This window comes from Rosa chinensis, chromosome 4 (assembly GCF_002994745.2).
Source record: "Rosa chinensis cultivar Old Blush chromosome 4, RchiOBHm-V2, whole genome shotgun sequence".
Lineage (NCBI taxonomy): Eukaryota > Viridiplantae > Streptophyta > Magnoliopsida > Rosales > Rosaceae > Rosa > Rosa chinensis.
The window spans coordinates 34,562,764-34,588,703 of record NC_037091.1 but is presented as its reverse complement, the minus strand read 5'-3'; the positions used below and the strand labels follow the sequence as shown (position 1 = coordinate 34,588,703).

At 35.7% G+C, this 25,940-nt stretch overlaps 1 protein-coding gene and 1 long non-coding RNA gene across 8 annotated transcripts; one reads left to right on the top strand and one right to left on the bottom strand.

Moving 5' to 3' along the window:
- Positions 1-229: 229 nt before the first annotated feature.
- Positions 230-7,542, bottom strand: LOC112199168 (protein HAPLESS 2). Of its 3 annotated transcripts, none has more exons than XM_024340224.2 (19): positions 7,103-7,539; positions 6,707-6,907; positions 6,485-6,628; positions 6,291-6,379; positions 6,058-6,097; positions 5,316-5,373; positions 5,151-5,211; positions 4,755-4,833; positions 4,124-4,258; positions 3,515-3,709; positions 3,061-3,141; positions 2,879-2,979; positions 2,605-2,722; positions 2,014-2,046; positions 1,842-1,935; positions 1,673-1,761; positions 1,355-1,470; positions 895-995; positions 230-803 (listed from the first exon to the last, which is right to left on the bottom strand). In XM_024340224.2, exons 1-19 carry the CDS (start codon positions 7,316-7,318, stop codon positions 406-408), a joined length of 2,349 nt encoding a protein of 782 aa, XP_024195992.1. In that variant the 5' UTR covers positions 7,319-7,539; the 3' UTR covers positions 230-405. The 3 variants fall into 3 exon arrangements, with proteins under 3 accessions (XP_024195992.1, XP_040375017.1, XP_040375018.1); XM_040519083.1 differs by having other exon boundaries at positions 7,131-7,270; XM_040519084.1 differs by lacking the exons at positions 230-803; positions 895-995 and having other exon boundaries at positions 1,842-1,874; positions 7,103-7,542.
- A 1,497-nt stretch (positions 7,543-9,039) lies between these two features.
- Positions 9,040-13,496, top strand: LOC112200139. Of its 5 annotated transcripts, none has more exons than XR_005809442.1 (10): positions 9,040-9,400; positions 9,955-10,100; positions 10,211-10,285; positions 10,674-10,796; positions 10,879-10,978; positions 11,072-11,184; positions 11,459-11,737; positions 11,854-12,053; positions 12,549-12,641; positions 12,752-13,494. It is a non-coding gene; the product is annotated as an uncharacterized LOC112200139 (long non-coding RNA). The 5 variants fall into 5 exon arrangements; XR_002936167.2 differs by having other exon boundaries at positions 9,649-10,100; XR_002936169.2 differs by having other exon boundaries at positions 9,040-10,100; positions 11,857-12,053; positions 12,752-13,496.
- Positions 13,497-25,940: the final 12,444 nt, after the last annotated feature.

The window sequence follows — 25,940 nt, the reverse complement described above, 5'->3', positions numbered from 1 at the left end:
ACAGCAAACAGCATATAACTCCAAATACTTAAACTGGACATGTTAACATGGGTTACACCATGGCAGACCACCACCTCCTGTTCAGTGAGGGTTGCTGCCTCTGGAGCACAGTACTCCTTTAAATGTTATATTGTTGAATTAGTAAGGTTTAGAGGTCAGACTAGTATGTTGGAAAATTTACTATGTAATTTAATAAATCCAATAAAATAAAACAAACGACGATAAGATGGCAATCCAAATTTTTAAATCTCCCTACGATAAGAAACAGGTTAACATGTACAATCTGAAGCTGGTATCATTTCAAGTTCCATGCACTATCTCTGCATAGAAAGCAAACCGATTGGTATGCAACAGACTTACCAAATTCACTGTTGCTTCACTTGATTGTGTGTCTGGTGACTCTGGTCACTTTGAATAGTCTTTTGTTGTTCTCCTTTGTTTTTTCTGGCCATGGTATCCAGTGTTCTCATCAACTTTCTGCATAACACTTGAACTCCTTCTTCGGCCATGCTTGTGCTTATCCTTATGGACATGGTGAAGGTCGTAATTGTAATCACTACTTCTTTGAAAGTGGCTATGCTTGTGATCATTGTGAGTGCTTTTTCTTTTATGATGAGTGCCATAGTTGTGGTGCATTGTTTCATGCCCATGATGTTTATGGACATGAACATGTCGATGATCTACATTAATTCTGTGTCTAGTATTCTTGGTGCTCGGACTATCCTCCCAGAAATGATCATCCCACCAGTCATATAAAGGATCAAAAAGTCCCTTCTGATGTAAAAGCCACAGTAGCACAATGACTGCACCTCAACGTATAATATGTTATGTTTTCTTTGCATCTCCAAAATAATCCCACTATAAAATATGCTAATTTTGGAAAAGTAGGTTTACCTGTTGGAAAAATTGCCAAAAGTAGACCAAACATCAGAATCCAACTCATACATATGTACTGTATATGGCATCTGAAGTCAAAGAATCCAGAGCATTTTGTTCTGTTCATGAAAAGAAAAAAGAAGCAAGAAGAAATGAATGAAACTTTGTATAACCGAGCAGATGCAGTTCCAAATGCCATTAAATAGGTTTGGCTTATGTGTATAATTGTAGAGTGAAAATATATATATGTTATGCTCTCTCACACAGAAGGAGAGATGATAGTTTGAAGTCGATTAGTTTCTGATCATACTTATCAGCCATGAAAGGATGGTCTGAATGCAACCAGCACATTGAACAGGCATTAACCAGTTACACATAATATGACTCAATAGCCACTTACAGTATTAAATATCTGAATCTAGAGTATATCAGTTAGAAATGAGCCAGAATTTTGATTATTCCACTGTGCAACAAGTACCTGCAAGATTTTCCAGTGATGAAATCTATAAAAGTCTTCCACGCATGGTTCCAAAAGCTTTCAATGGAGTCAAAGAAACCAGTTGTTCCTGTCTTTGGTGGCTTAAAGGGATTAACCTGCAACACATAATGACTTGAGTGGCTCATATAAATCAACTGTAGAAGGTTATAAAATTTCACGAAATAGCATCAGGTTGATCAGCTGTTGTATATTAATATACTGATCATATACCAAAAATGCTTATTCTACAGGGGTTTAGCAACATTCATACTGTCTTAAAAAACGAATGAGATTTCTTGTCTCTAAGCTACCACTAACCTGTGATCCATTATCAATGACAGTAGACGTCGTAGAAAATTGGCACTCGGCTCTATCCACTTCATTATAATTAGAGTCCTTAAGTATAGCTGCATTCAAGATCCATAAATGAGTCCAAGCCGACTACTTTAGGCCATTTTATCATCACTCTGGCTTGGGCAGATCATACCTGCACAGATGTATTTTGCAGCTTGATCGGTTCCTGGGTAAAGTTTGAATGATCGAGTTAACATTTCTTTTGGCTTCATAATGAAGTATTGCTCCTGAAAAACAGGTTCTCTAACAAATTAATACTCATCTTATTACAAGTCTAAATACATGAACTGCAGGGGAAAAAGTACCTCCATAAGGGTGACATCACTTGAACAATCAAACTGCAAGAAAGGTAAATTTGTGTCACAACATATTGCAATAGCCATCCACTGAAGTTGTAGATCGACAACTACTTCATTCAAGCTGGTAAATGAATAATGCTTCCATTTCAAGTACTATGGAAGATTCATTATTTGATTTTCAACCTTCTTAGCAAGTGGACAATATATTTATAGAATTTCATGGCCCAAAAGAAACACGATAAAATTTCTTCATATGCAATAATTACAATGAAATGTAAGCATTAGTACTGTCACTAGGTGTTCATTAGCATCACTAACTATCCAAGCTGTCAAAAAGTTTATCAGAAATTGAGAACCAGTTTTAAACAGAGCATGTTAAATAGTAGCACACGAAGTAATCATCAAGAGGAAATGACATTAAGCTTACTATAGCAAAATTAGACACTTCATAGGTAAAAGGCCTATCAGCTAGTTGTGCGTAACTTGTTATTTCTCAGCTAAAGAGAGTATCCTAGTATAAACAACCTAGTTGAACTCCCAAACATCAAGGGGAAGGGAAACAATAGTGCATTAAAAATAGAATAGTCAATAGTGTACCGTTAAGCAATAGGATGCTTCCACTTCACCAGTATTTTTTGCTGTGATTGTAGCAGTTCCAAATTGAGTAAGGGCCTCAAATGTTGGGATATTGATGCTTAAGATTTTCCCAGGACTCCTATATAATACATACCATTAAGTATAGAAAATGAACATTCTATGTGGAAAGTTTAGTTATTAGACAGGTACTGCATAATTGTTTCAAATTAAACGATACTGGTGAAGCATAATCAATGGACCGTAGATACATGAAACCTTGTCTGGAAATACTAACCTTTGGTAGACATAATCTACGTCATCAGCACTTAGTTCTATCAAGAGATTTGTATTAATGACTTCTGTGACTCCTATGGAAAACGAATGAGTCCCTGCATTCTGCAACCAATCAGAAATGATATGAATCCAAATGACAGAAATTCCTTGTGAAAAATAACTCAAATATTGCTGATACATTACTGGATGCTGGTTTATCCTTTCGAACCTTCCTTCCACACCAAAAAGTGGCACCTGTTTCCTTTCGATACGGTTTTGGTCAGCCTGTCATAAAGATAAGATCTCCCAATTGTTCACAAGAATAATAAAGTACTCAGGTATCAAATACAAAACAACCAGAATCCTATGAAAATCTCGTTAAAGGAAAGAGACTCTTTCTTTTCATACAAGTATAGACATAACTTGTATGTAAATAAATAATAGATAATAGAGCATGTAGCTCTCAGATTCTGATGCTGGGTCCATGCTAATCAACTTTAAACCAAACGCTTAAAGAAGAAAAACTGCCACATGATATAATTGTTCCAAGTGTAAGAGGTTAATACCAATATGTAAATTTAACCTTACAATGAGAAGACAGACTAAATTGGGGAGAGGAAAGTTAAAGAAGATAGAGCTTTGAAGGGGATACACAGACCTCCAAGAAATTCCATAATTGATTATGCAAGCAACTCCAGAATGGTGAAGAGCAAAAGTTTGGCTGCCCATTAAAAGCCTCAAAGTTGACACCAATTTTATTACATTCAACACCATCTAAAGTAAATCTAACTCTCTCCAGCAGCATCCACATAGAAAAGTTCCTTCCCAAATTCTGGGGTTGACCTGGGCCCCCCTTTTACAAAGAACAGGAAACTGTCAGCAATTTAAGATATCTAAAATATGGTGTCAGATTCTATAAACAAATTTGCCAAATAAAAGCTTGACCATTTATAGGAACCAAAATATAACAGTCTGGTAGCAGGTGAATTGAACGATGGATGTTAGTGAAAGTAATAACTTCTCTATGTGGATCCTTAGTGAACATTTATATAGTTGAGAAAGAAGACTCATTTTACTGAAAATGGGTGACAGTGCTATGAATTCTTTAAAACTTTGTCTCCTTATACACTGATTCGGAATCAGTGCATCTTACTTATTACAAAACCCCAACTAATATGCTTGAATATTTAGTCTATAAAAGCAGGAAATGTTTGTTCCAAATTTTTTTTCCCAACATTATGCAGATTGGTATGAGTGACAAGCATACCTGCCTAGGAATTACAAGGTAAAAATCCTCGAATGAAGGAATATTTGTGTATCCAACAAAATCTCCAATAAGATTAGCTCGCAAAAACTTATCATTGGATATTGCTGTTCTGTTTTCAGGACCTACAATCACTTCCTGGCAGAAAACAAAGGTGTACAAAAAACTCTCTTGGTGACCTTTATATAACCTCTCCTTTCACTTTCAATAAATAAATCACATAACATATAAGAGAAAATAAAAATTCAATGAAATCAATCAAAATTTCGCTCTATTAACAGTTAACAACTTACAAATCCGCTTTTAGATCAATCTAGCAATACATCAGGATGAAATGAAACTTGCTGAATTTATAGTACATAGGGTGCTGTAACGTAAAGAAAGAACAGGACTTCATTCCCGTGGGAAAGAGAACTGTTAATAGTTCAATATGCACATTCAATGAGCTCTCAGGACAGGAGAAATACATTCTAATTCTTCAGCAAAGCAGAAAGACAGAGCATTTTATTGTTTTAACACGTGTCAGACTAAATCAGGTCGTGTATAATGACTAATTTTTCATGGCAGAAAGAAGAGCACTACACCATAAGAAATCAATACAGATATGGTGCAATTATGAGGAAAAGCAACGTACCGAAACTTTGGATGCTGTCTTTACTTGAATGAGAACACTAAATCCCACTGAGCGCTGTCCAATACCAAAAACATGGAACCTAAGTAGATGTTAACGAAGAAAAAATCAGTCTACCTTGTAGAATGCTTTGATCAAAATATAACAAAAAGAACGAGAAACATAACATCTGACCACCGTACAAAACAATTTTTAAGCTTTAACTCATCAAATATATGATGCCATACATAAGCAGATATCAAAAGTAAAAATAGTGTCAAACTCTCAGTTGTACAAGTTCATGTGATGACATGCGCATATACCAAAGAGCTCTTGCATGTCTGATAGATCTTTTCTAGAATCAAATATCAATGCTCGAGAAATATAATCAGAACGAAAAACTTAGTACAAGGACCATACCAATCACCCGGAAAGCGGACACAATGGGCTGTATTCGGTTTTCCTTTCATCAACTTGTCAACTAATCACAAGAAAGTCAGGTCAATACGACAAACTCGTAAAAGGGACTGTGCATGTAATATTTAAGAAATACTAAACATGATAAAATCATTTTAATGCACTTACAAACACTTCCACATGATGAAGGTACCCGCCGCTGAGGCCCACAAGGACAGCACATTGGCTACAAAAAACAGAACAAACTAATTGGAGAATATGCATGATAAACAAAAAACGAGTACATATTTTGTAAGTAGTTCACCAGGGGAAAAATATACACATAACAAAAGAAGTGTAAGCAATCACAGAAAATAACCATAATGCAACTAACATCATCACAACATGTACTACACTAATGTGAGAAACAATTTAAATTGGGAAACTTAGTGATTTCACTGCTTCCTTACGGCCATATATGTACAATGCTATAGAATCTGATCTATAGGAAAGAATGGAAGAATGTGATGAATGAAAATAGTTATGGCCTTGATCCACTAAAGTACAATAGACAGAAAGTAAATGATCAATTGATAATCATATCTGCTGGACTAATGAGAGCTAAATTTCTGCCGGCTTAACAAGTAATGTGGACATTTTTATAATGACACGTCAAAGACATTAACTTGTGAGGAAAGTCATCCCTTTTATGTCAAATTCATACTTGGAATATGAGTAACTATGATTTTTTATGTTCATGAAATTCCAAATATCCAACACCACGTAGCAGTGCCATCTGATTCAGATAGTAAATCACATCGTAGATTTTCAATCATGCATAATGCTGTTGGAATCACTAACCAACTTTTAGATAGCAAATAAACGAAAGAACTACCGTCAAAGTGGGTACTAAACAGTGTGGAAAAGCTACCTCTGTATGTTCAATAATGGTACCATTTTCATCTCGTAACCTACAGATCATACAGCAAAAGTTGATCATCCTCACCGAAAATCCTAATTGTAGTAGCTAAAGTAACTCTTGGAAATTATAATCCAAAGGTAGGTAAGTACCATATTAACTTAAAACAATCAAAGAATAAGGACAGTAATCAAAATTAAACCCAATTTTAACAAAAAGGCTAATAGCTAGATTGTTTGCCTTGCCTCTCACATATCTTGACAACTTTTGCATCTGCATCTGGCTCACACTTTCGGGTCTTAACATAGTACTCTTCAGGCTTATATGCAACATCCTGAATAAAATATTACAGCATCAATCAATCGCAACGTTTCGAAATTGAGAAGCACAAACTAAGAGATTTAACAAAAATAAAACAAATTGAGCTTTGTCTGCTTACTCGAATGTACGTAAGCTCGTACAAGGCATAAGCTGCGGATTTATTGACAGTCAGGACAGGTGGTATTCGAAAAGTTTGCATCTTCTTGCTTGAATTCTCCTCTACCTCGACAATTTCCGCAACAATCGAAGCCTCACCTCCACTCTGAAAATCAATCCCACTATTAATTTCAAGCTAGCCGACATTGCAGTAATTGAAAGAGAGAAAATAATGTTCCTTTACCGCGCCGCTAGGGACGGCCATGTTGAGGACGATCTTCTTAGTGCAGTTAAGTTCACCGGATTCGGAAGTCTTCTCGCACTTGTCAAGTTTCGATTTGGAGAGGATCTGGACTCCAACGACGTCGCTTATGAAGAAGCAAGGGAGGAAGAGGAGGGTGATAAGCCATAATTTTGGTGGAGGGTTTCCCATTTTTGGGAATGTCTGGGAGAAAACAGAATAATGAAAAGCTGAAAAGATTGTAACATCTCCAGAAGGAAGATCCGAAATCAAATAAGGAAAAATCCATAAATTTCTAACTGACAATATAAACGAAACATCACAACCTAAGCAACCCCCAACCCTCAACACAAAAACAGAAAGTAAAAAGACATTGAAACAAAGTTAACTCTCACTAACAGATAGAGAAATGCGATATGATCTGTACGATTTTATCTTGGGAGGCAGCCGTGTCTGTAAGAAGTCAACAAATGGGGTCTCCAAATCCTCCTCTGAAATCTTTGAACTTCCATTATCTTCACCATCAGAGCCTGACGCCAAGTGCTGCTGAACAAGCTTGAAGAACCTCATCAACGGATTCTTCTCAGACTCTTGTCTTTGAATATCGCTGCTCATGAGTCCGGCACATTACACAACCCGCCGCTACTCTCATCCCAAATGAATGAGTGGGGGAGAAACAAGAGAGGATTGACGAAGGAAGCAGTTGTGGCGGGCGGGAACGGCCAACGACGGTTTCTTTTTTAAACAAGGAAATCCAAATGGCGGTTGGTTCTACACAGTACACTGTAGACACGACCCATACAAAGACAAAAACCTATTGGGCTGAAGTTAGAAACACAGATGACACAAGCCCAATCAGAAAGATAAAAATAGAGGAAAGGGTAACAAAGAGTAGTATTTTTTTTTTTTTTTTTTTTGCTTTAAGAACTTACTAGCCTCTTAACACACGCTCACGCGTGTGTCAATTGACATTTTTTACTTTATTTGTGTCTATAATATGTTATGTATAAAAAAAGAGTTTGTTTTAGTAATTTCTCTAAAAAAATGTTTATTTTTTATGAAATTATGAATAACTTTTTCTTTCTTCAAAAAAAAAAAGTTAACTTTTTGTTTAATAAGTAATTTTTTTATTTAAACTGCTAACACCAAAAAAAAAAAAAAAACTGCTATTGCAGTTAACAAAACAATAAAACTGCTATTGCAGTTAACAAAACAACAAAACGTCTAAGATCTTTTTTTTTGTAATTTGTTCAATTCAATTTGCTATTATATTTACTATTTTAGCCTTCATGTGTTAAATTATAAATTTTTAAACTATTATCAAAGAAGGGTAAATTGTGGGTTTTTAAAAATTTAATCATAAGCCTTCATGTATAAAAATTAATAGTGGGCCAAACTTCATGCACTGTTCCTAAAATTTTCTCTTTATAAATTATAAAATTAAAGCTCTTAATGAAATCTTCTATAAATTAAAAAAGTGCGTGACAGTTGAATGGTCTTAGAGCATCTTTAGCTGACTCTATTTTGGCTTCTTAACTTTTTATCTATTTTAGCAGTTATGCCAGACTTCTAAGTGGCTTTCCATTATAACTTTTAGCTATCTCGCTCCCAAATATGGAGAGCAAGATGAGGCTCTCTATAGTTTAAAATATTCATTTTGAGTTATTTTATGTAATTTGTAAATATATTTAAACTATTTAATCTTCATTTAAAAAATAATATAAATCAAAATTAGGCTAAAATAGAGAGCACTGATACAGACGTATTTCCGACTAGCAAAAATGACTTTTTAACTATTTTAACTAAAATTTGACTCAAAAATAATTACCGTTGCTAAAGATGCTCTTAATCACTACACTCATTGCTAATTTTACACGTGTATAATGTTAAGTACATTTATAACTAACCTCTTAACACACGCTCACGTGTGTGTCAATTGACTTTTTTAGCCTTCATGTGTTAAATTATAAATTTTTAAACTATTATCAAAGAAGTGTAAATTATAGGTTTTTAAAAATTTAACCATAAGCCTTATTGGCTTAATTAATATTGAATTATTGATATGCATTGCATGGTAAGATTACAGAGATGGAAACCACAACATAAATCAACATAAGTCCACAACCACTCCAATCGTCCTATAATATAACCAGCTGTGATGGTGACCATGAGCCTAATGAGGCACAACCTCTAACCACAATAACCACCCTTAAAATCTGCGCTAATGATAGAAAACTGACTCTTGAAAGTTTCGAATTTATGTACTTTAAGAAGAGTTTGACCCCATTTTGCACTGTTTGAGTTTTGAGTGTTTGACAAAGAACTAGCATACGTAATATAAGTGTGCAAGGTGGTACAACTGTAATTAGATTTACATCTAAAGATGAAAGATAATGAGCATTTCAAACCTCAAATCTAACAACAATGAAGCACGACTAAGTACCAATTGGGGAGGAAGAGGAGGGTGATGAGCCATAATTTTCCCTTTTTTGGGAGTGTCGTCTGGGAGTGAATGTGGGATTTGGGGAAGTGAATGAGTGGGGGAGAAACAAGAGAGGAATGGCAGTTGTGGCGGGCGGGTAATGTCGGTTGACACACGCGGTTATGGTAACCCGTAACCGCATCTGGGCATATCCAAATTGTGGTTTCAAATAAGTCAATTGATTGGCATTGGCGGGGGCGCATTGTTTTTGTTGGGTAAGCTCCTTTACTTTACTCTGTCAATAACAAGGTGTTCATATTGGGGTTTCGAATTAGTTGTGTGGTGTGATTGATCAAGCGGAATTGATTTTTGTAATTGCGCAAAGAGAATAGATGAGCTTGATCAATGGTTTTGTAATTGCTGAATGGGCCTCGTATGCTTCAGGATCGGATTTTGATTATTTATGTTCTCGGGGTTTGATTCTGGATTGCTTGCTTATTCAATTCGTTGCTCTATGCATCAGAATGTCATGTGCACTCTGATAGGAAAAGAGCTACTTGAGTGTGTTTTCAGGCAGAGATTGAATCTTATGTGCAACCTGGATCTGTATCAGTATATGTTCATTATGGACAGAGTTGACCAAATGATGCAAATCTTTTAGCTCAAAGCCATGTTGTGATCACTACTACATGTGGAGTTTTAGCATCAGAATTTTCTATGGAGTTAATGTAAACAAATCCTATTTTCGTAATTGTTTATGAGTTCTGCACTTGTGTATACAAGTTGAGTTTGTGCATCTGTTCCTTTCTCCTTGCCTCTCTGCATCTAGAATTCTAAGGACAATGGGGGACTTTACTCAGTTAGTTGGTTCTTGTTGAGGCGCATACCATAAAATCCTCTAAAAACCAACTCTCTATTGCTGCTGCTGCTTTAGTTGCTGGTCGCTGATGGTGTCTTACTGGCACCCCTATACAGGTAAAGTATTTTTTATAAGCTTTATGTTAATATTTGAGATTGAAATTCTTGTTAGTATTTGGAGGTTAATTCTCTGCCACTAGTCCTGACATTAACTTTGTCGCTATTAGAACAATCTGGAGGACATTTATAGTCTACTCCGGTTTTTGAGGGTAGAACCTTGGCCCTTGGGCGAATTGCGCTTGGTAAGCTCTGTTTTTTGTTTTCTCCATGGAACATAATTATGTTGTATAATCCAGATTCCAGAGTATTCTCTACATTGTTTATTTATATACTACATTTTGTAGAAGCTTAACTGTATAAATCTCATTAGTCTGCGATTTCATATGCTACTGTACTGATCTTACTTGGAGATGTTATGTAATTCAAAACTTAATCATGATCCATTGTCAACCTATCAGAATCTACAAAATTTTGTCTGGAAGGAAAATTTTTCCTCTTTTTTATTTTTAATTTTTAAAATAAAAAATGGTGTAAACTGGGACTAATAGAATCTCAATTTTTACTTTACTTTCACCATAAGTTAAGTGTCTTAAACTACAGTATGATTTATTTGATTTTCATTAAATCTAGGTGGAATAAACTCATCCAGAAACCCTTTGAGGAGGGTGATGAGAGAGGGTTAAAGCTGGTTCAATCTATCTTGAAGACGATTATGTTAGGGAGAACCAAGTTTAGCATTGATCATGAAGGCCAGTGAGTTGTTGGTTCAGGATATGCCACTCAATTCAATTTCCTTTTTTTTTTTTGGGATCCTAAGGTTTATTGTTCATTTCAGGCCTATTTTAGTCGTTCCTCCTGCTGATATTGAGGTGATTTATTGTGAACTCACAGAAGCTGAAAAAGACTTCTATGAGGCCCTGTTTAAAAGATCAAAGGTATTCTTTCATTCCCTTGACTGGACTTTTCATATTTGCTTTGATCTACTGTATCTCGCATTTGTAGTTAACACGTTTATTTCAACGTTTCAGGTGAAATTTGATCAATATGTCGAGTAAGGATGGGTTCTTCATAATTATGCATCCATATTGGAATTACGTTTACACCTTCTCCAATGTTGTGATCACCCATTTCTTCTGATGAGGTGTGCTTTAATCCTTTATCCAATGCAGTGAATTTAACCTGAGCAGCTTATTTCCTTCTCAATCCTGCCCTTAGCCTTATGGTTTGAATTGGCCAAAATTCTTTGTTTGCCTTGTATTTTATTCTTTACTTTTGATTGATATGTTTTAGATCCCAATTTTTGAATCACATGAACTGATCAATTTTAAATGAATTCTAATGAAAAGTAGATGTGGAGGTGAGAATTCCCCCCAAGGTTCTTAAAACTAAAATTGAGGTTTCTTTGATCTGTTCAGTCGAGATGATACACAAGAATATTCGGATCTGAATAAGCTTGCTAGACGGTTCTTAAAAGGCAGCCGGAATTCTGTGGAAGGGGAAGCCAAAGATGCGCCTTCACGGCTTATGTTCAAGAAGTTGTTGAAGAAATACACAAGGGGGAACAGGGAGAATGTCCAATATGTCTTGAAGCATTTGAAGATGCAGTATTGACACCTTTTGTTCATCACTTATGCCGTGGATGTCTCTTGGCAAGTTGGCAGAATTTCGATTTCTGGCTTGTGTCCGGTTTGCAGGTATATCAAAATGCTGCCTTATTATTAGGAATTTAATTTTAATTTTTCCTTGTTTACCTTTCGTATAATAAATTTTACTATTGTAGGCTTGAAATTTAACAGTTTTACCATTATAGGAGGAGTGTAAGCAAGCAAGATCCAATTACAGCACCAAGAGTCAGTTCTATGTTGATATTGAGAAAAACTGGGTGGAATCATCCAAAATAGTTCTTCTTCTTTTGTGTGAGCTTGAATGTCTTCGTTCATCAGGCTCAAAGAGCATTGTCTTCAGCCAGTGGACGGCCTTTCTGGACCTCCTGCACATTTATCTTTCTCGGTAATAATGACCACATACTCATACATTGGTTTGTTAGTACATGACAATGCCGAAGATTAACTAATATATTTGTAGAAATCAAAGTCGTATGCTCTTTGTACAAGAAAACTATATTGGAACACATGCATGCCTTGTATGTTCCCTAGTTTGACTATATGAAGGAACCACTAAACTCTTTGTTTATTAGCTTCAAAAACTGAATGGTCCTGACATGAATTATGGTATCTGTGAAGTACACTACGTTCATAAGTTTTGGCATTATGGATGATCAAGGAGGTATAAAGTGTGTGTATCGACCAGTGGTCATATCCTTTTTTATCTGCTTTCATCTTTTTGTTTGATGTCTTTAAATCTTGACATGATTTGCCACAAAAGTACCAGTGATGCTAATGATGTAAGAAATATAATACCTCTTTTCATTATATGCTGCTGGTGTTTGTTCTTGGAAAGTTTCTTATGTTAGAGTTACGATTAATCTTATTCATCTTCTAAAAGGAGTAACATTCCGTTTCTTCACCTGGATGGGACTCTGAATCAACAGCAGCGCGAAAAGTGTTAAAACAGTTTTCAGAAGACAGTGACATTCTGGTAGTGACTCCTGACTTTATTATATTTTGTTTGTTCATTTTCTTTATGAGTTAAAACAGTTTGGACATAAGAGTGGAAGCATAGTTGTTGAATCTGTTATCGTGTGTCAGGTGGTTGCTAATGTCACTGAAGGCCGGAGGAGTTGGAATTAATTTCAATTAGAGTTTGCTATAGAGGACAGAAGATGGTGAACTTGGAGTTTTAATACTTAAGATCTAGAAGGGGTCTAACAGGTTTTTTGACTTCGTGCTAGTTATAAATGTTGTTGGGCTTGTTGAGAAGAAGATCTTTTGTTTAGGAAGTTTTGTCAAATTTTGACTTTGAGCCGGCGGTGCCGTCACTGTGGTGGTGGTTTCCGACCACTTCCGGCCATTACAGGAATAGTTTATGTTCCTCTTTTTATTCTACACATCGATACGATCATTTCAATATATAGTTGGTAATTTTTGGAAATCGTATGAGTAAGTTATGAATTTTTAAAAGTTTAAGGGTTTTCGGTTCGATTGGTTTTCGATCCGAGAGGATTCGGCCGTCCGATCGATTTTGTAATTTTGATAGATTGAACGTATAAGTATTCCGGAGACCTCAGATGGTCTCGGATGAAGTTTCACCTTGATTGGCTTTACTTTCGAGATTTTAGTGCAAATGAGGGTTCGACACTTAATTGTTTTTGATTCGTGTACTAAGTTGTGTCGTACATTCCTTGGGTGATTGATGGAGACAAGTCAATACCTTATCCTTGCTGTAAGAGAAGACGCAACGGGATTTTGAGGTGAGTAAATCTCACGAGGTTCATTTATGAACGGAGTTACTTTTTTTTCAGAATTAATGGTTAAATTGTGAAATCGTTTTTCATAAATAAATATTTGTTTTAAAATTATATGAACTTGATCGTCAACGGTTCATGGGTAAGTAAAATGAAGTTTTATTATAAAAATGATTTTTCACGAGTTTAGTATTTGTGAACTATAGTTGGTATTAGTAGCAATCCTGAGCGGGTGACTACGTATATATATATATATATATATTTACGTGAAATATATGTATATTGGTGGAATTGAGTGTGTAGTTTACTATTGTTGTGCAATGTGATGTTGAGGAAAATAAATGATTTTGGAAAGAAAAGATGGTTTTGTCGGCTTTGAGTTTTGAAAGAAGTAGGTATGATTTTGGTGATGGTTTTGAGTTGAAAAAACAATATTTGAAAAATGACTTCATTATTGTTTTGAGGTTGTTGGACTTGAGGAAACAATCTTTTGTGATAACCAGTGTGGTGATATGTGAGATGATTATGTGTAAATGATGTGGGTTGTGGCGATTGAGTGATTGGTGTTATCTATGATTGATGGTGTATTGTTTTCTAGTTTATTTCTATTATTGAATTGCTGTTTGCTTTCGTGATCTCCTGAACTAAATTATATGCAGGGATTACTATTTTCTGAATTGGTTGGTTTTAATGTAATCTCCTGAACTAAATTATATATCAGGATTACTGTTTTCTGAATTGATTGGTTTTAATGTAATCTCCTGAACTAAACTATATGCAGAGATTACTATGATTTTGAATTGTGTGCTTTTAGTGATCTCCTGAACTAATTTTTTAAGCAGGGATTATTGATTTTATTTACTTTAATGATGAGAGTGCAGTTGTGGTTGAGACTCGTAGTGAGTTGAGAAATGTTTTATCACGTTGTTGTGGTGATAAATGCTTCCTGTCGAGAGGAAATGAGTGATTTCTTTGGTTTGTAGTTGAGCTTTCAAATGATGGTTTGTCATGGTGGTGACTCGTGTTTTCCTTAAAAAGAAAAGGATTTTGCTTTTGGAAAATAATTGTGTTGATTTGTTGTCCTTGGTTCGGAAGGGTGTTTTGTGGTTATTTAGGTTTACTCATACGAGCTTGCAAAAGCTTACCGGGTTTGTTGTTTCAACCTGGTGCACTATTCCATGGTGTAGGGTTTTTGTGCAGGCTGGTTAGAATCTCGAGTAACCGTTGTTGAAGCTGAGGTATATTTTCCGTAGCGTGGACGTAGAAGTGTTTTGGTTTTAGGCTTCCACTATGTAGAGAGTTGGTGAGAATGTTTACTTATTTAATTGTAATTCAGTTTAATTTGTAAACTCTCTATAATGTAATATGTGACTCTAAAGAACGAGTCAGTATTGACATTGTGAGCTCGATTTGTTTAGTTGCTTAATTTAAATGAAAAATTTTCTGAGTGTTTACTTGTTCTTGTTGAGTTTTCGCTTTTCGGATTTGGATTCCTTTATCCAAAATTGGGGCGTGACACTCTATCCCCCCTTTCCCTCTTTGATCTATTCTCTCTCTCTCTCTCTCTCTCTCTCTCTCTCTCTCTCTCTCTCTCTCTCCATGTCTGCAGATTGAAAATTTCCCATCGTTCAAAGAACATAAGGGAGAACAACGAGTTCGGGTTCGGTTTGTCTGAATCGAGGGAGCGCCAGGGCAGGTCGACGACGAGCGTTTTTCAGATGCTTGTTGCTTTTCTTGCTCTGTCTGGTTCCTTTCGGCCACATCGACTACAAAGACGTCGAGATTTGGAGCCACGATTTCAATTTTGAAATCAAGCAGCCGCACATCAATGTCCAGTTCGACGACGGTGGAGGATATCAAGTCGGGAAGCGCAGAGAGGATCTCATCTTGGACCTAAGCCACGTCGTGCCTGTGGCGGAGAAATATGATGATGATAATGTGAAATCAAGGACCTAGAATAATATGATGATGATAACGTGGTGACATGAAGTTTAATGGTCAGAGACATGTTTTTGGGGAATTGGATTTTTGTTGGAAGTGTTTTTCTGGAATTGGTCCACATATACTGTGATGACCTGGATTTTCATTATTTAATTTTGGCAATTAATAATGGACCAGTTATACAAATAATTGTTATTGTGCTTTATTCGTAAGTTGTATGTGAAGTGGAATGATTTTCGTACGTATAATTATTCGAATTTCACAGTTTAGGGGGTCGTGTGAAGTTTGACTTTTTATACATTGGGATTCTCTGAAAACTTCCTTCACGAAAGTTGTAGACCGTGTCGATACGAGTTCGTGAACATGTGGAACGCATCAATTGGAGTTCGTATGAAGAAGTTATGGGTATTGGAAGAAGTTTCCATTTTGGTATAAATAAGGAATTTCCGAAAATATTTTCATAAATCCCATTTTCCATTTCCGGAAACCCTCTTCTTTCTCTCTTCTCTCTCGGTTGCACCTTCAGTATCGAAGTTATCCGTCTGACCCGGCCGACCCTACCCTACTTTTCCGGGAGCTCCGGCAGTGAAACTCTCCATATCAGATCGCCTCCTTGCCCCGGTCGTCCCTCTAGCATTCTCTAGTAGCTATTCTCACCCATGACAGCGCTAGAAGGAGGCAAATATTTGTGTATTCGGACCCAATCGGTTCTCCAATCTCTCACGTCAGCGAAGCTTCAAACCAGGCTTGGGAAGATCGCAACAGCCTCATGGATTGATCTGTGGTGATTATTTGGATCGATTCACGTGCGTGAAACTTGGTTCAACTCAGATTGAACAGTAATCCACGGCTTACGAGGTAGTTTTCAACCCTTTACGCTTCGATTTTGACTTCGTGCTAGTTATGAAAATTGATAAGCATGCTAAGATGAACATCTTTGATGTTGAAAGTTTTGTGAAATATTGAGTTTTCGCCTAAATTGGCGTTACTTTGATATTTAGTTCGATTTGGGGATTCGAACTTTATTTAATTGTGATTTGTTGACTGAATCAAGGCTGTACTTCCTTAGGTACTTGACGAAGTATTTTTGGACGGTTATTTTATGGATTGGCTGCTTTGTTCTATATTGAAGACGCAGCAGGAGTTTCGAGGTAAGTAATCTCACAAGGTTCATTTACAAACGGAATACCCTTATCGTTTTGAGAGTTAATTATTAACTGCAAACTATAGTTGGTATTAGTAGGCATTCATGAGCAGATGACTACGTATATATATTTACGTGAAATATATATGTTTTAGTGGATTTGTGTATGAAAACAATATGCATGAATGTTGCTCATTTATTGTTTTGTGTTATGGCTTTTCAGAAAACAATGATTATAGAAATGTTGATTTCGATTGTTTTGAAAAGCGTTGAGATTTGTGTAACATTTTGAGTCCTATGTGACTTCTTTAATGTTTTATTCTAAGGGATTGAAAAGATCGAGGAATGAAGGTCTATGACCTTGGGCAGAATATCAGGTAATCACATCTTTGGCCGGACGAGTGGTTACGAATTCAGTTAGAGCTCTAGTCTGTTTTCCATTTGTGATTCATGGGGTAACGGGGCAAGGTTATATCTAACTCATGAGATTACGTGTTTTTAGGGAACAAGGTGTGAGTTGTTTCCTTATTAACGGTTTTTAAGGGGACAAGGTGTAAGTTGTTTTCCTTATTAACAATTTGATAGAAATCAAGGTATGAGTTGCTTTCTATGGTACGATTGATAGAATTCAAGGTGTGAGGTGTTTTCTATGTTACAATTAATAGAAATCAAGGAGTGAGTTGCTTTCTATGGTACGCTTTGATAGAAACTAAGGAGTGAGTTGTTTTCTATGTTGCTTGGTTTTAAGGAATCAAAGTGTGAATTGTTTTCCTTATTTCTTGTATGAGTTATGTTGATTGTTTTGAGTTACTCATATGGGCTTGCAAAAGCTTATCGGGTTTGTTGTGTAGCAACCCGGTGCACCATTCAAACGGTGTAGGGGTTAATCTTGCAGGGTAGGATAATCGGGGCTGAAGCTGAGATAACATACTTGCAGCTTAACGGTAGGAAGCCAATTTTGTGACTTTACAATTATTTGGACTTCCATTGCAGTAAGCTCTGAGGAGCATTTACGTTTCATTTTGTTGTCGACAATTTAATTCGTAAGCTTATGTAATATATGACTCTGTGGAGCGGGTCAATACTAACATAGTGGGTTCAGGGCATCAATATGTATGTAGTTTAAAGGGAAAAAGTTTCCAGGTATTTGATATTGATGACTGAACGATCACACATGTTTAATTATGGAATTATATATCGATTTTTATTTGTGTTAAAAATCAAGGGCGTGACATATATATATATATATATATATATATATATATATATATGAGGATAAGATTTCATGTATTGTAATGGTGATTTCTCCTCTCTCCTCTCTCCCCTAATAATCATATTATTGAATTGTTTTGCAATAATATGATTATTGTGGACAATAATATGTTTATTGGTAGGTAATAATATGATAATTGGGAGTCAATAATATGATTACTGGGAGGGCAATAATCATATTATTAGGGGCTACTGGGGGTCAATAATAATAGGGTTATTATCACAAATGGTACTTGAATTATACATCAATCTTATCGATGGTACCTGAACTTTAATTTTGATCACAACCAGTACCCGAACTTTTCGATTTCATTTTAAATGGTACCTAGAGCAACCTCCGGTCACTATTCCGACTAAAAACGGCATGGGAGGCCATCATAGTGATGATTTTTGATGATTTCGAGGGTTGCAATCATATATAGTGGTGATTTTTTGGTAATAAACTTGCCTTGAACATGTTTTTTTGTTTTTTGTTTTCTTAGATTTAGCTTTTTTGGCCGGAATAGTGACCGAAGGTGGCCTTAGGTACCATTTAAAATGAAATCGAAAAGTTCAGGTACTAGTTGTGATCAAAATTGAAGTTCAGGTACCATCGATAAAATAGATGATAAGTTCAGGTACCATTTGTGATAATAACCCATAATAATATTATTGGGACACAATACTATTCTCTCGTGACTTATGAGATCTCACAAGAGCTTTTTGAGAACTTCCGACGATCGGTGACGGGACTCCGGCGATCTGTGACCGAAGTCCTGCAAGGTCTCCGGTGACTTCTCTTTCTAAGTTACAAAGAAGGAGAGGGCAAAATTCTCCTAAAAATAAATAAAAAGTAATAAAAAAAATACTTAATTGGGTATTAGGGCAAAATATATATAAAATATTGTGTAAGTGGGCAATCTCTTAGAGTGTTTGGGCAAGTGAGGTTAATTAACCCCAAAATTGTGTAAATGGTCATTATCCATATTTTTTTATTAGAATCTTGCTGCCTTTTTTTTTTTTTTTTTTTTTTTTTTCTATCGGAATCTTGCTGCCGTGTTGGATGGAAAAATTTTGGAGAGGTCAGAAATTCCAAAGTTTTTCCTAGCATCGCTTTATTTTAATTTTAGGACGAAATACTGTTTAGTCCTTGAGCTTTTAACCATAAAACACTTCAGTCCCTGACCTTCTAATTTCACACGTTTAGGGATACTTCAAAATTTCAGACCAATAGGTCCTTGCCGTCTAAAAGTTGCGGCGAAATGTCTATTATGCCCTAAATTCTTTTTTTTTAATTAATTAATTATTTTATTTTTTTTGGAAAATTAAATTTTTTTCTCTTTCTTTCTTTCTGTTTATTTTTTTTTTCTGTTTTTTTCCCTTTCTTTCTTTCTATTTGAAAAAAAAGAATAAATAAAAAAAAGAAAAAGAATAAATTAAAAAAAAGAGAAAGGAATAAATTTATTTTAAAAAAAAAGAACTGAGGGCGTAATAGACATTTCGCCGCGACTTTTAGACGGCAATGACCTATTAGTTTGAAATTTTGAAGTACGGAGACTAAACTTGTGAAATTAGAAGGTCAGGGACTGAAGTGTTTTATGGTCAAAAGCTCAAGGACTAAACAGTATTTAGTCCTTAATTTTATGTGGTTACTAACTGTGGCTTGCTGGATACATCTTAATAGGGGACATGATCCTGTTTAATTGTCGTTCAAGACCACCTTCATTACAAGCTCAATCTTTGTATATCCATGTATAGAATTTCTTAATCATGTTGTGGATCTATTCCTTACATGGAAATAGAAATTGTGTGAGAGCTCCTTGGAGAAATCATGTTTAAATTACTTTCATTGTATAGAACTAGTGTATAAAGTGCTTTCTAAATATGGATCTATACTATTATTGCCAAAATCAAAAAATTTGACAGAAATGACCCTAGAAGATTGAAAAAAATTTGAGAATTAATTAAATCACAAGGATAATTATGACATTTATAAAATATATTTTTATTAAAAAAATAAATAACAAAGAACCCATAGCTCACTTTTCTATCCCATTATCTTTTATCTGCAATAACTGTTTTCTTTTTTATTTTCTAAAAAAAAAAACTGTACATGCAGAGCATTTGTGGAGAAATGATAGTATGCATAAATTCAACCTAATAGTTTGACCATTGTTGAACTTGCACACATGCAGATAACTTGTAATGCATTAAGAGGAATTGGCTTAAAAACAAGAAAGAAAGAAAAAACTTCTGCTCCGCGTTTTCCGTAGAAGAGAAAAACCGCTCCCCCAGTCGCACATCTTGCATTTGTGTTCTGTCCGATGACGACAGATCCACAAGTGAGGATCCAAGGCAGCAGGTGAAGGAGTGATGGTGGAGTTCTGGTCTTCATAGGAGCATTCTGCTATTGCCGAATTACATCAATGACGGGGGGATTAGCCTCGGTTGTGGGGCATTCCGGCCTCTGTTTCCGGGTCGTGGTCATGGAAGGGAGGTGCCGCCCTTTGTTGTTTGGTGGTCCAGCCGCTGTTCCTGAAGTTTCCAACATCAGTGGTGGTCCATTTTCAAGGGCACACACGGGGGGCTGATGAAAATTCCGGGTCGTGGGCATATCCTATGGGGTTGGGCCTCTTCTATAAGTCGGGGCCTCTCCGGTACCTCTCATGTGGGTTTTGGAATTTTCTTGTGGTTCTGTCCTATATTTTCTGTGTATTTTATTTGCAATAAATCCTTGCGCACTCTTGGTAAGGAAATGTAGGCTCTATCCCTGTCTGCATACTCAGTATGCCTTGTCTGCCCTAGAGAGACGGCAAATCATGTATTGGTTTCAATCTCCTACTGGTAGAATGAAATGACATGTCGTTGGATTTTTTCCCCATCGTCAACATATTGGGAGAGCTACTTTAATAGTTTTATGGCATTGCTTTCTTTCCGATATGCCACCATTCTTGTAAAGCAAATGGAGTAGTCAGTTTGACACTTTTTGCTATTTGGTGCATGTTTGAATACATTGTCGTTGTAGGTACTCCTGTTATTATTCAGGAGGTCCTCATACAGTGCATTGTCATATGGGGTTTAGGCTCTATGTCCCCCCCCCCCAATGTATTCATCTGTTTCATTAATCAAGGCTTGAGGGAAGTGGATGATCAACCCAGAAAAAGAAAATGAAGAAAATAGGCCAACAAAAATCATTCATGTAAATTTAGTTTGATATCAAACTCTGATTTGCTGACACAGGTTATGTGTGTCTATTAGGATGCTCTATGGTGACAATAAAATTGAGAGCTCATACGACACGATGAAGTAGACTCTACTGAATTACTTAGCTTGGTGTGCATATTGCTGCTGCAAATGCAGCTAGGGAGTAGCTGATTTCCGCAAATCTGTCAGTAGGTCCATGGAATGTTACATGAGAATGCAGTATGTTTGTTCTCATTAGTAGATTTTCTCATTAGTGCAAAAAAAAGGTCATTGATGATCTTTGTTCCTTTTTTTTTTTTCTCTCTGAAAGGGGTGCAGGACATTTAAAATCATAAACTATTGACACAATAAGGAAGAATACATCTACAAGTTTTAAGGTATTCTTTTAAATGAATTTCAAAATCTCTCCATCTCTTTCGTTTTGCTTCCTCAATTCAGTTGCTTTATTTATGTTCAAAACTGATTATAGAGGTTTGTAATTTTCTTTGCTTTACTTTGTTTCTAATACTAGAGTTGTGAAGATTCTTGACAAGCAAGATGAGGTGGTCTGCTTCCAACAAACCCAACTGGTAAGCAACTGCATTTCAATGTACATTATGCCTTTTTCTAATGTATCATTTACTTCTACTGGTATTTATTGGATTCCCAAGTTTTATTTGGATGTCCTCTTACGTAATTCGTCGTTGTTTATCTTATGAAAAGATGAATCTTAATTGATCTGTTAGTTAACATCCATTTGTATGAGTACAAATATTATTTAATCTTATCAACAATTGTACTGTTTTGTAGTAGTTAGCTTTCTGAACTCCTTCCTCACAAGCCTATATAATAAGATTTCAAATTCCCACATTTGATTCCATTCACATTTAAGATAATAATGAATTCAGTTCCATCAGTTGTATATAAATGTACATATGTTGTTAAGACATAAGTAGCTAAGCACTTCACTATCAAATCATAGATGGGATGTGTGCATCTAGAAACCACAATCTAGGTTACAAGACTTAATAGATGATTTGAATTGGTATTTTGTTTTCTGTCAATTGGTTTGTGTTTTAGCAACTTCTTTCAGGTAGTGGTTTGATATCAAACTAAATTTACATTTCTAGGTCTCAAGACATAGTTTGAACTATGGTATGCTTCCAGTGAAGTACTCTTTGGTTAAATGGCTTCTTCATCACAGTCTCTTGCACCACCTGATGGATATTAGGTATATCCAAAAGTTCTGACTTCCATTCCTAGATAGATTTGAAAAAGATAATTAATATTTTTAAGTTTATGTGATTAACAATATAGGAAACACAACTTTAGGTGCACTAGAGGCAAAAAGACATCGTCGGAATGCCCGACAAAGAGAAAGGCGACAGTCATTAAATTTCTCACAACGAGAGGAGAGTTCAGCTCAAAGACACGCCAGTTATCAAATACGGAAAAATAAGGAAAATACAAGTACTGACGAAAATCAACTGGAAGGACGGGAGGGTAACTTACTACCTTGACTTTCCTGAACTAGAATGTATTAGAAGTTTCGTAATCAACCCAACACAATCGATTAATTATTGAATATTTTTTCAATTCATGTGTCTTCAATTCTTTTATTTTTTAGCCAACATAGTCGTTAGTCAGGTAGTTTATAATTTGTTCAAATACAAAACTTTTTTGTCAACAATATTTACTTGAATCACAGAGAAGGATGATATGAACAATTAAACTCGAACATTGAAAAAATAAAAATAAAAGAAAACAAGCTTTGTAGTTCCTTTCCTTGGCCTTTCCATGATTTTAGAGATGCATTTGGCCACAAAACATGTTACCATATGTTTTATATTTGAACCCCTAGTTGCTTTGTTTATACAAGATTGGTCAAAATGAATATTCCTAATCTAATACAGAAGTTTGTTATTAATAGCAAAGGCTTAATGAACTTATTACCTCATCCTGATTTAAATTGCGTACTCCACCATTATCTACAAAGAGGTTGTTTGGATCATTTGACTGTGCCTCAACCCCCTTCCGTCTTTATCATGAATGGCAGTATTGAATCGAAAGTCTTTGTTGTGTAATGCAGCCCTATCATATTCGGTCTCTTTTGGTTACTTGAAGACTACTTCCACAATGTTATTCACTGCTTTTGTAGGGACTATTTCAACCAAAGTATATATGTTATGAACCGGATTGATAAGGTTGTCAACTTGTTGGGGAATGCTTGTTACCTTTTTATCTAGAGCTACCACATACCTTATCAAGTTTTTCCATATCAGCTAGAGCCTCTAAACTATTACGATAGTAAGGTTGTTTTGTTGCTGGATCATCATGTCGTATAACCAACCAAATCAGTTTCTCCAGCATAAAACTTTGTTCCACTAATTCTCTCCTGTTTCTGAATCCATGCACCCGGGGTTATAGAACTGTTATTAGTTGCCACAATTTCATCTTTCTCATGTTGGTTGCTGTGAGGGTTGTTCCCCACAGACAATTAATCTAAAATTTGAATGATGTAGTGTTGGGGTCCCTGGATTTTTAGATATAAAGGTTTGTGACTCTCTCATTATGGCCAATATTTTACATATTAGTAGCATATCAGGATGTAGTTTGTTCACTCACCCAAATAGAATCTTCTTCCAGTTTCATAGAATGGTGAATGCGATCCTGCCAACCTCAAACTTTTGGTCAATACAGATGGCTGCATGAAATAATGGAAATAAATCCATAAGGTTACAGGATGCAAGTGTTTTTATGTTTTCCAGCAACATATTATGAATCTAAGTTTTAGGCAATAAAATGTAATCAATTTGACATCTACACCATAAGGTTAGAGGATGCAAGTGGATGGGGAACAAGGTTCAAGCAAATCAGTTTCGAGCAAATCAAGTTGTTCAACTAGACCACTTCTTTTTCTTTTTGTGTCAAATGAGTTATCATCAAGAGGCCCATGGCTACAGATACAAACAGTAAGCCAAGCCATCAGCAAAGCCCAATGAGCAACTAGGGCCCTAGTCAAGCCCAAAAGGGATGACAAGGAACTAATGAAAAAAAATGAAAAAAAATCCAGAAGACTGGAGAAGAAGATAAGCATATTCAGTCCAATATACAAGTTTAAGAGAATTCAATTTGACGTCTACACCATAAGGTTAGAGGATGCAAGTGGATGGAGAATAAGGTTCAAGTAAATGAGGTTGTTCAACCAGACCATATTTTTTTCTTTTTGGGTCAAATGAGTTATCATCAAGAGGCCTATGGCTACATATACAAACAGTAAGCCAAGCAAAGCCCAATGAGCAAAGATACGCGTTGAAGCCAAATGTGAAGACAAAGATATAATGAAAAAAACCCAGAAAACTAGGTAAGCAGAAACACATATTCAATCCAATATATAAGTCCCTTGTATTCAATTACTACTACCATGTGAAGCCAAGACCAGCAATAAAGTGCATTTTCAGAAAACGACGGAAGTGGTGGTCCTGGTGATCCTTTACCTATTCTGTCTTGCTTTGCCAAGAATATCACATACCCTACATTATGTAGTTTCCTTCAATGCAGTCATCATCTTCCTCTTGATACAATAACTCACCCAACTGCTGAGCTTGTCGTTGCCTCTCACTTAACAACTCTATCAAATAATCTCTTTCACCAAACTCTCCTCATAAATGAGTTGAAATTGAAAAGAAATGGGTTTTGGGTTGACTTTAACACACGGATCGGATGCCAAACCTATGTTCATTGGTTTTGTAAATGCAAGTACTTGCAGCGCCGGAATAGACACATCTGATTAGGGCGTACTATCAACATCAAAAGAGGTTTTAATAAAGGAAACCCAACATGGCCCATGTGTGGCCCAAACCAATTATTAATTGTATATTCTACACTATAAAGAGCTTGGAAGAAATGACTACTTTCTCACAACTCCTACAGTCATACAATTATCCTTAGTGAATACCAACTATTAATTAATAGTACTAGTCTGGTTTAAGATTTTTGAATAATTTGACTTTTTTCTTGATTAGGATTTTTCCTAAGTCATGTACTTTTATCACATCATATTTATAATGATTTGTTTCATAAAATTTATCAATTTTCATCGGTTAATTTCATTAACGAGAAATTAAGCTTTCACACGGCCCTAAACTAACAACATTATTACAAATCACATTACATATATGTGATAACATTAGAAACATTAAACATATTAGATAGGGTTCAGATACATTACATACATTTGTGAAATATGCACAATAAAATTGTGACATTACATATGTAGGTTATCAGGATACATAAGATTAACATGAATTGAAAATACCAAGCTTTTTATCGTGCATTTTTGGGAATTATTTGACCTACAATTAAAATCACATGCCAGTACATTCCTGCTGCACAACATAACTTATTCTTCTTTAGGCGGTATATCTAGAAATCATGTAGCTAGTTTCTTGTAGAAGCAATCAATTTGCGGGCATCGAGCACATTTATATATGTTATGAGGGCAGCAAGGAAATTTATATTGTCGCACTGTAGATGATGATGGAATGGCAAAATCATGACTGGCTTCACATGGGTTCATATAGATAGTAACGATTGCCCCAACCACTCATCGGTGCGATCGAAGTTTTCGTCCCAATCGAAAATGTAACACCAACGATTAAATGGATTACCTTCAACGTCTTCCATAGGAAACCAGTCTGAAATTTCACTCAAATGCCTTCCTTCCATTTCATTCGACTTCTGTAAGATATTCTCATAAGCAAAACAATTTCCCATAGTTGAAATGGATGTTGGAATGGCATATAGTATCTCGTAAATGGAAGAATATGTGGTTGTTGTAATTGGATTGAAGTCATTGGTAAATGAAGAAGCTCTTGAAGATGGGTTCATAGGTTTTGGATTTAAGAACACAATGGTGGGCAATTGAAAATAAAGGTGCTTGTATGAACCATATGACCAAACTTTTAAATAGATCAGTATTCATCATGCATGATATGGTGATCTTCACGGACCA